The sequence below is a fragment of the Malaclemys terrapin genome, chromosome 1 (assembly GCF_027887155.1).
Source record: "Malaclemys terrapin pileata isolate rMalTer1 chromosome 1, rMalTer1.hap1, whole genome shotgun sequence".
Lineage (NCBI taxonomy): Eukaryota > Metazoa > Chordata > Testudines > Emydidae > Malaclemys > Malaclemys terrapin.
The window spans coordinates 24656603-24669589 of NC_071505.1; the positions used below are offsets into that span (position 1 = coordinate 24656603).

Here is a 12987-nt window from a genome sequence, read left to right on the forward strand (position 1 = left end):
TATACCATGTAATTACTTTCCCTTTCTGTTTGCATTATAAAGATATAGCTGTGGTTAGAGTAGCTGTTAATTGAGACCACCTTCTAAACAAAGATATTGGCTATGTTTTATTTCTAAACTACCACTGCATAGAAAAATATAAAGTAATACCTTAAAGAACACAGCTCATGGTCAAACTGTAACCAAACAGCATTTTTATGTTGTATACGGCCCAAGATTAAAATTTCAAAAGTGCAGTATAAATCAATCATTTTAGAAAGGAAAATATTTATGACATAAAAATGTTTATGATGAAACTCACTAAGGTTGGATTGAAATGGGGAATAGGTGGAAATAGAGACAAGCTATAAGCAGGAACAGAGTTGTGAAGGTTTTTGAAAGTGAGGCTAATGAATTTAAAACTGATACATAAGAAGCCAGTGAAGGGACTCCATGAGTGGAGGAGCGTCACAGTTAATGCAATATTACAGGAAGATATTTAGCTGCCGTATTTTGGATTGACAAAAGAGGAGAGTGGGGAGGCTAGAAAGGAGAAGGTTAGAATAATTGATATTTAGAAAGGTGAGTATTTTAGAGATAATATAGAGGGAAAAATTTAAAATTCACTGATGGCCATAATATGCTGGGAAAAGGAAAGAGAAAAATCAGTGATATCACCAAGGCTGCAGGATTGGGTGATGGATTGAGGGGGTTTTAAAGGAAAATAAGCTCCGTTTTTGACATGGTTAATTTGAGAAAGCAGAGGGACTTCTAGGAGGACATCTGTCTATATCCCTATAAAAGGGTCTGTTTTATCTTACCTGAATTCCCATATCAGTGATCTTCCTACATTCAGATACAGAAAGTTCCTTCATTCTTCTAGTGTGGCCCAGAGCTGCCAAGCTCTGAAAACATGCCAAATAAATTTCAACTTTATATTATAAAAAGACATGTCTGTGAAATAACATTTTGTTAAGATAGATGATAATAATGTCCTAAATTTACAGCATCTAGCATCTTCCATCTGAGGATTACACCGTTTAAAGACATTAACTAACTTACCCAAACAACACCTCTGTGAGATATTATCTCAGTTCTACAGAGGAAAGTGAAGCCCTGAGACGTTGAATTAGTGAGGTGCCTGAACTCATATGAAGAGTTCAAGACAAAGTGAGGTCTCCTTCCTCTGTTCTATCCTCCAGAAAATGATCCCTTTATGTAGCCATCCTCACACGGTTCAAAAGTAAACATCATGTTGATTTGTACTCTTTTCTTTGGAGCCAGAAATAATTTTCATTACATACCAGCTCCTTACATTAATTAAATAATTAAATTAAATTAAATTAAATTAATACTTCTAAGAGTTCATTAGAGAGAACTGGTCATCTGATCTGGATTTCCTATCTGTATCCACTTATGTTTGGAAATCAACAAATTTATGGCTTTTGTGCAGATCTCTTCACTCCAGCCAAGTTAGATAAAAATTGCTGTGTGGTCTTTTAAGAAAGTATTTGTTGAAAAAACAACAAAAATTAACTTTTTCATATAAGTGAGAAAAGGAAGTAGAGAAAGCAGAGATGCATTAAATGTTTTTACTTCCAGTAAACAAATTAGCGTTTTCATAAAGTGAACCATTTTACCGATTTGCTTCAAAATTTTGGACTGAAACGAGCTTTTCACAAACAAGTCTACATTAACTATGTGGGCAAAAAACAAATACTAGTTGCAATTCTTCAACCAAGCTTTATATTCAATTATTTTACATTTAAATTATGCCTCAAATCAAGGGCCAGATGGTTCCTGTTAGGCACCAGCCAGAGGTTGTGTACAGTCAGACTACCCTAGCAGGAGTCCAGGGGATATCATGTCTGCAGGAAGCAGTTCCTGTGTTCAGGACTGCAACTACGGCAAGTCCCAGTGTTGGGAAGGGAAGATAGTTTGAATTTTCTTTTCCTTGTACACTGGGGGCAAGGGCCAGCACAAACTGGCCATCATTCTCAAACCCTAAGGAGAATGAGAGTTTTGGTGTTAAAAAATTTATACTGATGTCAGATGTCCAGGGACCTGCATGCTTTACAGTAGTAAAACCAAAACAAAGTACAAAGTGAGCCTCCAGAAAACAAATTTTTCATTTTCTTCTATATGAGTGGTGTGTGAACATTTTGACCAGCAAATTATCTGCTATCTTTCAGAACAGCCATGCTGCACAAGAAGGAAATGTGATAAAGAAAAATAAGAGTGTGTAAAGTTTATTATTATTGTTTTGCACAGGCTTCTTGCAGAGTGGAAAGTGACCATTTACTCTGACTATCTATGGAGGGTCTTCACTTGCTAGAGCCAAAAGTCATATGAGGCTATGGCAAGAGGCAATACTAAAGAACAACTTTTTATTATGTATGCCCACACACTGGAAGTCTATGCTCTCAAATCCTTCAAATACAGACTGACCGTTTCTCACTAATAATAACCATGTGCCACTTTATTTTCAACTTGTGCTGAGACTTTCATCCACATATCTCTTTATACCCTTAAAGGTCAACAGCTATAATGTATGTTGGTTTGCCTTGGTACAAATAAGAGCTCTCATTTAGAATTTTGCTTTCCTAAATTTTCTGATGTGCTTTAAAATAAGTCAAAATATGTTGCACAAAGGATTACTGTTGAAGTTCTAGAGCTTCATCTTGCAAATCCTCACTCCTAAGAGTATCCCCATCAAAATCACACACGCCGCCTGTGTGACTCTGAACAAGCCACGTAGACCAAAGTTTCAAACTGAATTCAGATACCAAATTCCATATTTAAATAGTGACATGATTTTCCAGAGATGCTGAAATCAATGGAAATTGCAGGGGCTCAGCAATTCTAAAAGTCAGGCCACATGTAATGCCTAAACATCGATTCAGGTGCCTAACAATAGGCAATGAAGTTTGAAATTTTGGGCTATTGTGCGATTAGCTTGAGGTCACATAAAACATCTCTTCTTTTATGTAGGTATAAACAATAAGTGTCGGAGTTGTTTTCCTCTAGTCGAAACCAGACTTACTAGTATGTCAAGTCTGTGATAGGATAAATTACTAAATAAAGGTAATTCCTTTCCTGCTCTTGATTTTTTTTTTCTTTAGAATACCTAGGGAAACTTATATTTTTTGCCTTAAATTATTATAGAAAATGTATACAATTAACTTACATTGTACAATTTTCATGGTAATTGCTGCATTACAGAATCTCGGCTAATAATGAACCTGTTTAGAGATGGTTGCAGTATAGCTATCTGCATATCATGATGAAAATCAGGCAGCTGCATGTTTTCAGACTCTTAGACTTAGAACAGAGTTCCCAGAAGTACATTGAAGAGACATAAAAAAAAAATCGAGTCTTTTTAACAAACTTGTGGGGAGCATGAGAGTGATGCTTAGGGCCAATACTACTCATCTAACTCACATGAGCAGTTGCACTGAGGTCGTTAGGACTGTTTTGGGGAGCTAGGTATGCCTATGCAACAGCAGCTACAGCAACACAACTATGGTGCTGCAGCTCTGCCTCTCTAGTACCATAGCGTACATGCTTCCTATGTTGATGGAAGTGGTTTTCCCACCAATGTAGTTAATATACCTCTCCGGGAGGTGGTAGTTAGGTTAACAGAAGTATTCTTCCATCAACCTAGCTGTGTCTACAGTGGGGGCTAGGTCAACCTAACTACAGCCCTGATTGAGGTAGCTAGGTCAAGCGAATGTTTAGGTGCAGACCAGGACTTAGGCAAGTAGATTTTGGCCCAAATACACATGCTTTAGCTCAGTAATGGAAGCTTGAAAGGCCTACAAATATTTTTCAAATGTATTTACAATCTTATCAAAAAGTATTTATTTTATCATCTCTGCAGTGCCAGAGGTATGCATGATACTTTGCAAACATACAAAGAACAAGACCATCCCTGCCCTAAAGACCTTATGAGAGCAAAAACACATGGAAGCTGATCAGTAGCAGAAGGCTAGCCCCCAAAAAGGAGTTTTTAGGAAGATTTTTAAGATCATATTTTTCAAGGACTATGTATTTTTAAAATATTGTTGTGTTTATCCGTGTTTTAGAGGGATAAATGGCCACTGCCATAGTAAAGGCTGAATAACCATTTCCATTTTAATCTCTTGGTTTCAGTTGTTTAAAAAAGATGGTTACTTACATGTACTGTAACTGTTGTTCTTCAAGATGTGGGTGCTGACATATATTCCACTCAGGTATGCATGCACCAAAGCCAGAGAACTTTTCTTAGCAGTACCCAGCAGGATGGCGCTCACACGCTCTGATCCTCATAGCCCCTCCCATGGCGATATAAGAGTGGCACCTCCCTATCCCCCCTCAGTTCCTTCGCACCAGAATCAGAGACCAAAGACTCCCATGTAGAGGGACAGAGGGTGGATCATAGAATACTTGTCTCCACCCACATCTAAAAGAACAACCATTATTGTACAGGTAAGTAACCGTCTTATCTTCTTTGAGTGGTTGCAGAGATGTAGTCCCTCACTCAGGTGACTCACAAGCAGTACTGGTAGGAGGTGGAACTCAAAGTCTGCTTAAATAATGACTGCAGAACTGCCTTCCCAAAAATTGCATCTGACCTAGATACCGTGGCGAACACACAATTTTTGGCAAAAGTTTGTACAGAAGCCCATGTAGCAGCCCTACAAATGTCCAAAACTGCAACATCGCTGAGAAATGTGATCAATATTGCTTGAACCCTTGTTGAATGAGCCCATAAAGTCTGTGGAGGTGTGTGTGGTCTGAGCTACTCTGTAACCTGTGATAATGCAGGAAATTATCCACCTAGAGATTGTGCAGATACTAGTTGACCTTTCATCTGATCCGCATAAAAGACAAAAAGCTGAGAACAAAATGATTTAGTTCTTTCCAGACAGAATGCCAGACATCATCTCACATCCAATGTCTGACGTTCCTGTTCATCTGCATTCAAGTGTGGTTTAGGAAAGAATACAGGTAAGTAAATAACCTGGTTAAGGTGAAACTGTGAAACTACTTTGGACAAAAACTTCAGATGTAGCCTCAAGGACACTTTGTCTTTGAACAACTGAGTAAGGGGAGGCCCTGCCATAAAATCCTGCACTTCACTGACTCTTTTTGTGGAAGTTATAGCAACAAGAAAGGCTGTCTTTTGGGAAAGGAGAGACAACGAGCAAGTTGCTAGTGACTCAAACGGAAGACCCATGAGGGCAGCCAGTACAGTATTAAGGTCCCACAATTACAGGTCGAAGCAGGCAGACAATACCTTTCAGAAATCTCACTACCACCGAGTTTGGGAAAACTGATTGCCCTTGGATTGATGGTTGGAACACCGAGATCACTGCCAAGTGAACCCTCGATCAGCTAAGAGACGGACCCAAGGACGACAAACGTAATGAATAATCTAAAATGTCCTGAACATGAGCTAACATCAGTGGAATTTCCTTAGATATTGACCAAATTGAAAAACTCTTCCATTTGGCCCAACAGGTAGTCCTAGCAGATGGCTTCCGACTGTTAAATAGGACCCTCCTATCTACTCCCAAACATTAACCTTCCTCCTCATCTAGCCATACACTATCCATGCCATGAGATGTAGACTGCTCAGAGCCGGATGTGCAACTTGGCTGTGGTGCTGAGTCAGTAGTTCGGGAAATAGAGAAAGAGATCTGGGAGGTCAAATAGACAAATTGAGAAGCTCAGAGAACCAACACTGTCTTGGCCCAGCCAGAGCAACAAGAACCAGTTTGGCATGATCCAACTTCTGCTTGAGGATAACCTGAAAGATGAGAGGAATAGGAGGAAAAGCATATATCCAATTAAGATGTGCGAGCATGTTCTTTCCATTTCTGGCCAAAGAGTTTTGTCATGGGATTGGCCCAGCATGTTTTCGGTCTGCCCAGCGGTCACTTGTGGCCTCTGGGATCCAGTTACTGATGCAGGTTGTCCATCTATTGTCTTGCCTGCAGACTACATGACCCACCCATCTTCGCTTTGCGTCATACATCACCTGCACTACATTGGTCACCTCTGTACGCCTTCTGATCTCCTCATTCGGTATATGATCACAGAGCGATATCTTACACATTTGCCTTTCCATTGCTCTCTGGGTGACAGCGAATGGGTTCGCTGTCACCTTTTAACTGCCGGGGTATAAATCCTAAGGAGTGCAATGTAGCCCTGGAGTCCTTAAAAGAATGTAATGTCTCATCTGTCTTTTCAGAAAACAAAGACCGTTCATCAAACAGTAAGTCTTCTATGGTCTGTTGCATGTCTGGAGCAATGCCAGAGTTCTGCAGCCAAGAAGGCCTCCTCATTGTTTTTGCCAAGGCCATAATCCTAAATGAGGTGTCAACCACATGGAGCGCTGACTGCACTGATGTCTATGCCACTAGACAGCCCTCTGCCAGGAAAGCCTTGAACTCTTCCCTGACATCCCCAGGTAACTTACAAAGTTATATTTAGACAAGAGTGCCTGCTCTCCAGCAATGCACATCTGGAGGGAAGATGTAGAATAAACCTTCCTCCCCATTAAATCCAATTTCTTGGCTTCTTTATCTTTAGGTGTGGATTTATATCTGCCTTGATACGGTCTCTCATTAGCAGCAGTCACCACAAGCAAATTGGGAGTTGGATGTGAGTAGAAACACTCAAATCCTTGCACCAGCACATAGTAACATTTGTCAGTACATTTCAGTGTAGCAGGCACAGCCGCTGGTGTATGCCACAAGGACCTTGCCAGCTCCAAGACAACTTCATAGATAGGGAAGGTTACTCTTCCCGGGGCTGAAATCTGCAGAATGTCCAGCAATGTATGGGTGTTCTCTCAGACAAACTCAGTGTGGATACCCTATGCTGCAGACATCCTCCTGATAAGCCTTAAAATCTTCCAGAACCAGGAAGGATGAGTCTGGGGCTTGGGGATCCCGACCTCAAGTATGAAAAGTCCCCTGAATAGCCTGCCAGTAATGAAGGGGCCAAACCTGCTAGGGCTACCAAACACCCTGCTCTGACTGAAGTCCAGTGCTGCATCGAGATCTCAGCCAGAACTGTAGCCACTGCCATCGTATACTGGCAACTCGAAGCTGCAATAACATTCATTATCAGGAAGCCCATCGTTACCATAGTCACAGCTGGTACCAAGGAAAAGGTTGGTGCTGGATCAGGAATTGCTCCCACAGATGCTGAAGTCCAGGTTAGCAAAGTCTTGGGCACTGAAAATGGTATTGGTACCAAAAAAGGGTGTCTCAGTGCTGATGACGGGACTGGGTTCATTTTTCTGGCGGATCTCCCTGAAGTAACTGAATCAGAGGAGAGTCCAGGACCAAAAGGGAGAGTAAATCAGCTGCTTTCTGGTAAGCCAGTGGGTTCAAGACTGTCAGTGTAAAAAGTGATGTCAGTACTGAATTCAGTGGCTGTTCAGCAGATGGTTTGTGGAATCGACGGTATAGTGCCAGTCTGATCTTGCCGTGGTACCGGAAAGTTAGTCTCCTTTTTAAGCCCTGTCCCGAACATCCTGACTCTTCTGGCAAACATGGGCATTTGTCGTGTTTGGGCATAGTCCAATACTTTCACCTCTGGTTCTGAGCCCAAAAGTACTCATACACACTTGCACCCTCACACCCTGCTTTGCTGTCCAGATCGCAGCCCATACCCATTCCTCTTCGCCCCGTCCCCATCTCTGCTACTTGGCTCAACTGGGGGCATAGCAGAACATTCAGAGGGAGGGGGGCAAGCAGCAATGCCAGGAAGCTTGGGCCAGCCCTGTGCATCCTGTTTTCTCTTTAGGGAAATATGGTCACTCTATGGAAAGTGGATAAATAACCCAGCTCTATCTAAGGCATCAAAAGAAACATGTTTCAGAGGGGTAGCCGTGTTAGTCTGTATCAGCAAAAAGAACAGGAGTACTTGTGGCACCTTAGAGACTAACAAATTTATTTGGTATAAGCTTTCATGGGCTAAAACCCACTTCATTGGATACATGCAGTGGAAAATACAGTAGGAAGATATAGATACATCGAGAACATGAAAAAAATGGGTGTTGCCATACCAACTTATAACGAGACTATTGACTAGCCTCATTAGAGTTGGTATAGCAACACTCATTTTTTTCATGTTCTCGATGTATATATATCTTCCTACTTGTATGTTCCACTGCATATATCCGATGAAGTGGGTTTTGGCCCACGAAAGAAACATGGTGGTGTTCCACCTTCCTCTAACAAGAGGAGGGAGATTCTCTCTGAGCTCTGGAATGGCTCCAATTAGTTTTATGAATCCTCTTCCTTGGGGGACCAGAGGAAGGGAACAGTCTGAATCTGGCAGCCTATCTGCGGTCAGCACCAGCTCCAAAGACTGATGGACCTGGTGATCTGCAGAGGGCCCCAGGGCTCAATCCAGCTTCACGGCAGTTCCATGAGGTGCTGTATTATATGTAAGCCCCGGGCCTCCAGAGTCCTTTTCTTAAAGGAGCAGCAAATGGAGCACTTTTCTTTAATGTGCCCCTCTCTTAGACATAACAAACACCCGTGTGGAGGTCATTATTGGGGATAGCCACCCCAAACAAAGGACTGTACTTAAACCCTAGTGAGGGCATATCCATGTAACATTATAAAGAGAACTCATTTCTAAACTAAGTACTAAGGTATTACTTAATAACTTTACATACAGTCTCACTGTTGTCATCAGAAACCGTGAGGTAAAATCTGTACAGGAAGCTTTGACCCAAGATGCAGGCAGTGAGAAGGAATGCAGGGGAGTCAGGGGAGCACCGCCCTTATATGGACCAGCATGGCCCTTATATAGCCATGGGAGGGGCTACAAGAGACAGAGGGCACAAGCGCTGCCCTGATGGGTACTGCTCAGCAGTGTTCTCCAGCTTCAGCCCACACACACCTGAGTGGAATACATGTCTGCAAACACTCAAAGAAGAACATTCCAAAACTTTAATCTTTAGGCTGAAATTTCTCAGACTTGCTTGCAGCCCGAAACTACTTTTTGGAGAAATTTTGAGCAACCATTTTGGAGTATGAGGGGAAGAACAACAATATTTTTGTTATAAAAACATTCTTGTGACTTTTTAATACGTGTTATTTATCAAAGCCATTTTGATTATTAATAAATAAGGAAATGTATTCTGAAATGTAAAACTGAAAAGAGAAAGATTCCCTTCAATAAAATACATCTGAGAGGTATTAGAATATAGGCTATGTCCTTGCTCATATCCCATTATTTTCAGAAGATTGTACTGTATGTCTTTGGGCTGAGATATGTCTGAAACTTGCTTGTTCCTAGACAGATCAAAAATCCTTATATCCTTTTTAATGAAAACAGCAGACACAAGAATGTTAGGCTATAGCTTATGTTTCCATTAAGTGTAGTTATGACCTGTGTATCAAGGCAATAAAAGGGTAGCATAGACATAACACTGGATCCCATCTTCCATGGAGGGAAGGCAGGAGTAACAGAAATGAAGGGATTTACATTTTTAAAGTACAGCAGATGTACTTTGGAAATATTGCAGACAGGAAATTGCTTGAAAATGTGCGTATTGGGTACTTCTTTGCTACCATCATAGCACGTTTTAAGTCTTGTAAAAGGGGAAAAAAACAATTTCCCAAAAGTAACATACACTGTAACTGATTGGAAAGTGTCTTAAACAGTATTAACCTTGATGGTCTTCTATTAAATGAAAATAAGTGAATACATTCACATTTTCCTTTGACATTAACAATATTTTTTGATGTTACCAGTTTGGTGCCTGATCCTGCAAACCTTCATTCCTGCACTCAGTTCCACTGAAGTCAATGGCTCTATGGGGAAGAGTAAACACTATGGGCCTGATCCAATATCCACTGAAGTCAATGGAAAGACTCCTATTGACTTAACTGAGCATTGGATTAGGCCCCATGAGAAAGCAAGGGCTTGCAGGATCAGGCTCACAAAAACATAATATGTACAGGGAATAGAAATTCCTCCTATCTGCTTTTTAGAATCACAACTGTAGTAACCCATCAGGAAATCTCAATTTTTTCAGTTAAGTTTTTAATCACAAAATTATCTGGGGCCAGGTTCTGTCATTCTGTCTCAGGCTAACTAGAACTTCAAAAGTAGTTCTATTGATTTCAATGGACCCAACTGTGCTGTCCTTATTCATGTTAGTGAGTACTTACTCATGCAGGTGGTCCCAACTGGACTACTCTCGTAAGTACTCAACATTGTGACCAAGAGTAACACAGTTGGGCCTCAGGTGAGTGAGAGCAACAGTCTGAAACCTAATGAGCAAATTAAGATAAGTTCCATAGTAATGGTGCCACGATATCATTATGAAATATAACAAATCAAGAACAGAAAAAGGCATCATATCAGCTTCTTGCATTCATAAATCCCATGTCTTCTTAATGGGAACCGGCTTGGTTTTGTTCATCACGAATCTTGGGCCCTGATTCAGCAAGATACTTAAGCAAGAGTGAAACCGTAAGCATGTGTGGAATCAGGGCCCTATTCATGAATTTACTTGCTGAGATATCTAACAAATTAAGTATTTTTCCCTGCATATAATACGAATACATAGGCTAAGAATAATACTGCTGCTTGAATATTTACAATATTAATTTTTGTTGTATTTCCATTGGCACCCTTGTTTTGACTAACTGGCCTAACATCTTGAAAGAAAAGCTTAGAAAGGAAGCTTAGCCTCTTCAAGCACCACATGGCAATGATTCTAAAACTGTCCCAGGCATGGGACAGAGTGGAAATGAATTTGCTATGAGCACTACAATATTCATTACAGTGGGTCCAATGGGGCTCCTGAAATATTCTTCTATAAAAAATGGGTCTTTTGTTAAATCTAATTCCAAGTGTCAGCAAATTTTTCCATACAAGCAACATGTCAAGTGTCCTCTTTATCCAGAATGGCAATTTTTTCTCTCTCAAAATTATGCTCCTAGATCTATATTTAGGCAATGGAAGCTGTTGTGTGTTGCCAGTTTTGAAAACCAGGCAGATCGCTAAATATGGCAGTAGGAGTTTGAATTTAGGCTCCTATTTATGATATCTCAGCCCAGTAATCCAATCAAAAAATTTTCAGAGATTGCATATGATTTTTGACCACTATACAAAATATATTATGTATGTATGCAGTGCAGCAATTCTAACCTCCATCATTAGGACAGCTAATGGCTCAGGCCCCAAATTTAAAACAAAATTCTCTTCTGAAGTGCAAATCCATGTTGCATATTAGGCATGTTTCACGCCTACTCAACTCCCTCTGACAGAATACTTGAAGAATATGCAATAGAGATTTGTTGTACAGAGTGCAGAAAAGAATTTGGCCCTCATGGTTTCTCCTAAATAGCACCATTTAATGGTGTTGGATCCATTGGGCTTGAAACCTGATGTTCTTTACTACAGTATTCAAAACTAACTTCTACACAGTACTTAAAAAGTCTAAATTAAAAGTGTACATATCTATCTTGTTTGAACTTCATTTATATTACTATAAAAAGTGTATAAAATAAGTTTAAATTAATCCTTCTTTCATCAAAAACTCAAAGCACACACAAATTAAACAAAAAGTTGTTAGATGACTTTTCAGATCATGTCTCAAGATGTAAGGATATGATGTATACTCTGGGTTCAGTATATAGCACAGAGAATGACAGTGTAATGGCCACTGCAAGCAGTTAGTTCAGAAATTACTACAATGATGAATGACAAGATGGGTGAGGCAATATATTTTATTAGCCCAACTTCTGTTGGTGAGAGAGACAAACTTTCAAGCTTACACACAGCTCTTCTTCGGGTCTGGGAAAAGTACTCAGTGTCACAGCTAAATACAAGGTGGAACAGAATGTTTAGCATAATGAATACATAGTTCAAGAGACCATTCAAGGTGAAATGGCCCATTGACACCTCGCCAGTCATAGGAGGGAAAGAGGGAGAGTTAAGTAGAGTGTTGTAATAAGCCATAAATCCAGTGTCTCTAGTCAGTCCATGATTTTTAGTATCTAGGAAAGTTATGAATTTAAGCTCCCAGGCTCATCTTTTGAAGGTGTTGTGCAGGTTTATTTTGAGGATGAGGACTAAGACGTCAGATATAGCATAAACACTTTGTGAAAAGTGTTCACCCACAGACGATATCCATCCTAAACATATTGCCAAACTCATCCACTTCATTCTCAGCCATAACAATCTTAAATCCAATAACAAACATGTTGTCCAAACCATGGGAACAGCCATGGGTACTAGAATGGCTCCCCAATATGGCAACCTCTTCATTGGCCACTATGAAGAAGAACTTCTGGACAAAGGCACCTCAAAACTAATGATATACCTGACATACATTGATGTTATTTTCATCCTCTGGACAGATGACTTAAACTCCCAGAAAGATTTCTACCACAACTTCACCAACCACCGCCCATCCACTGAACTCTCTCTAGAACGTTCCCACACTAGCATCCACTTCTACGATGATCAACGCTCTCCCACACCCCACCTTTCAAGATCTATGGATCCTACACATGCCTATCATATAATGTGATGTACCTCATCCATGGCATTCAATGCCCCAATAGCAACTATCTGGGTGAAACCAGACAATCACTACACTCTAGAATAAACTCACACAGAAAAATGATAAAAGACAAAAATACTGTATCACCTGTGGGTGAACACTTTTCACAAAGCAATCACTCTATAGCTGACCTCTCAGTCCTCATTCTCCAATGAAACCTGCACAACACCTTCAAAAGACAAGCTTGGGACCTTAAATTCAAAACTTTGCTAGATAATAAAAATCATGGCCTGAATAGAGACACTGGATTTATGGCTTATTACAACAATCTATAACTCATTTAAATCCTCCCTCACCAGCTTTTCTTCTCCTTCCCCTCCCCATGACTGGAGAGGTGTTAACGGGCCACTTCATCTTGAATGGTCCCTTGAAATATGGGTTAACTACTTATGCTAAACATTCTGTTCCACCTTGTATTT

At 40.4% G+C, this 12987-nt stretch overlaps 1 protein-coding gene and 1 long non-coding RNA gene across 2 annotated transcripts in view; one reads left to right on the top strand and one right to left on the bottom strand.

Annotated features, from left to right (window-relative positions):
• Positions 1-12987, bottom strand: part of FBXL13 (F-box and leucine rich repeat protein 13) — a 170380-nt gene that overhangs the window by 24453 nt on the left and 132940 nt on the right. The window contains exon 18 of the mRNA XM_054017732.1: positions 801-884. Coding sequence (XP_053873707.1) covers positions 801-884 — 84 coding nt within the window. The remainder of the gene's footprint in view (positions 1-800; positions 885-12987) is intronic.
• The window catches only part of LOC128831399 (uncharacterized), a 48010-nt gene that overhangs the window by 16970 nt on the left and 18053 nt on the right, over positions 1-12987 (top strand). The window contains exon 2 of the long non-coding RNA XR_008443792.1: positions 6215-6433. This is a non-coding gene — a long non-coding RNA (uncharacterized LOC128831399). The remainder of the gene's footprint in view (positions 1-6214; positions 6434-12987) is intronic.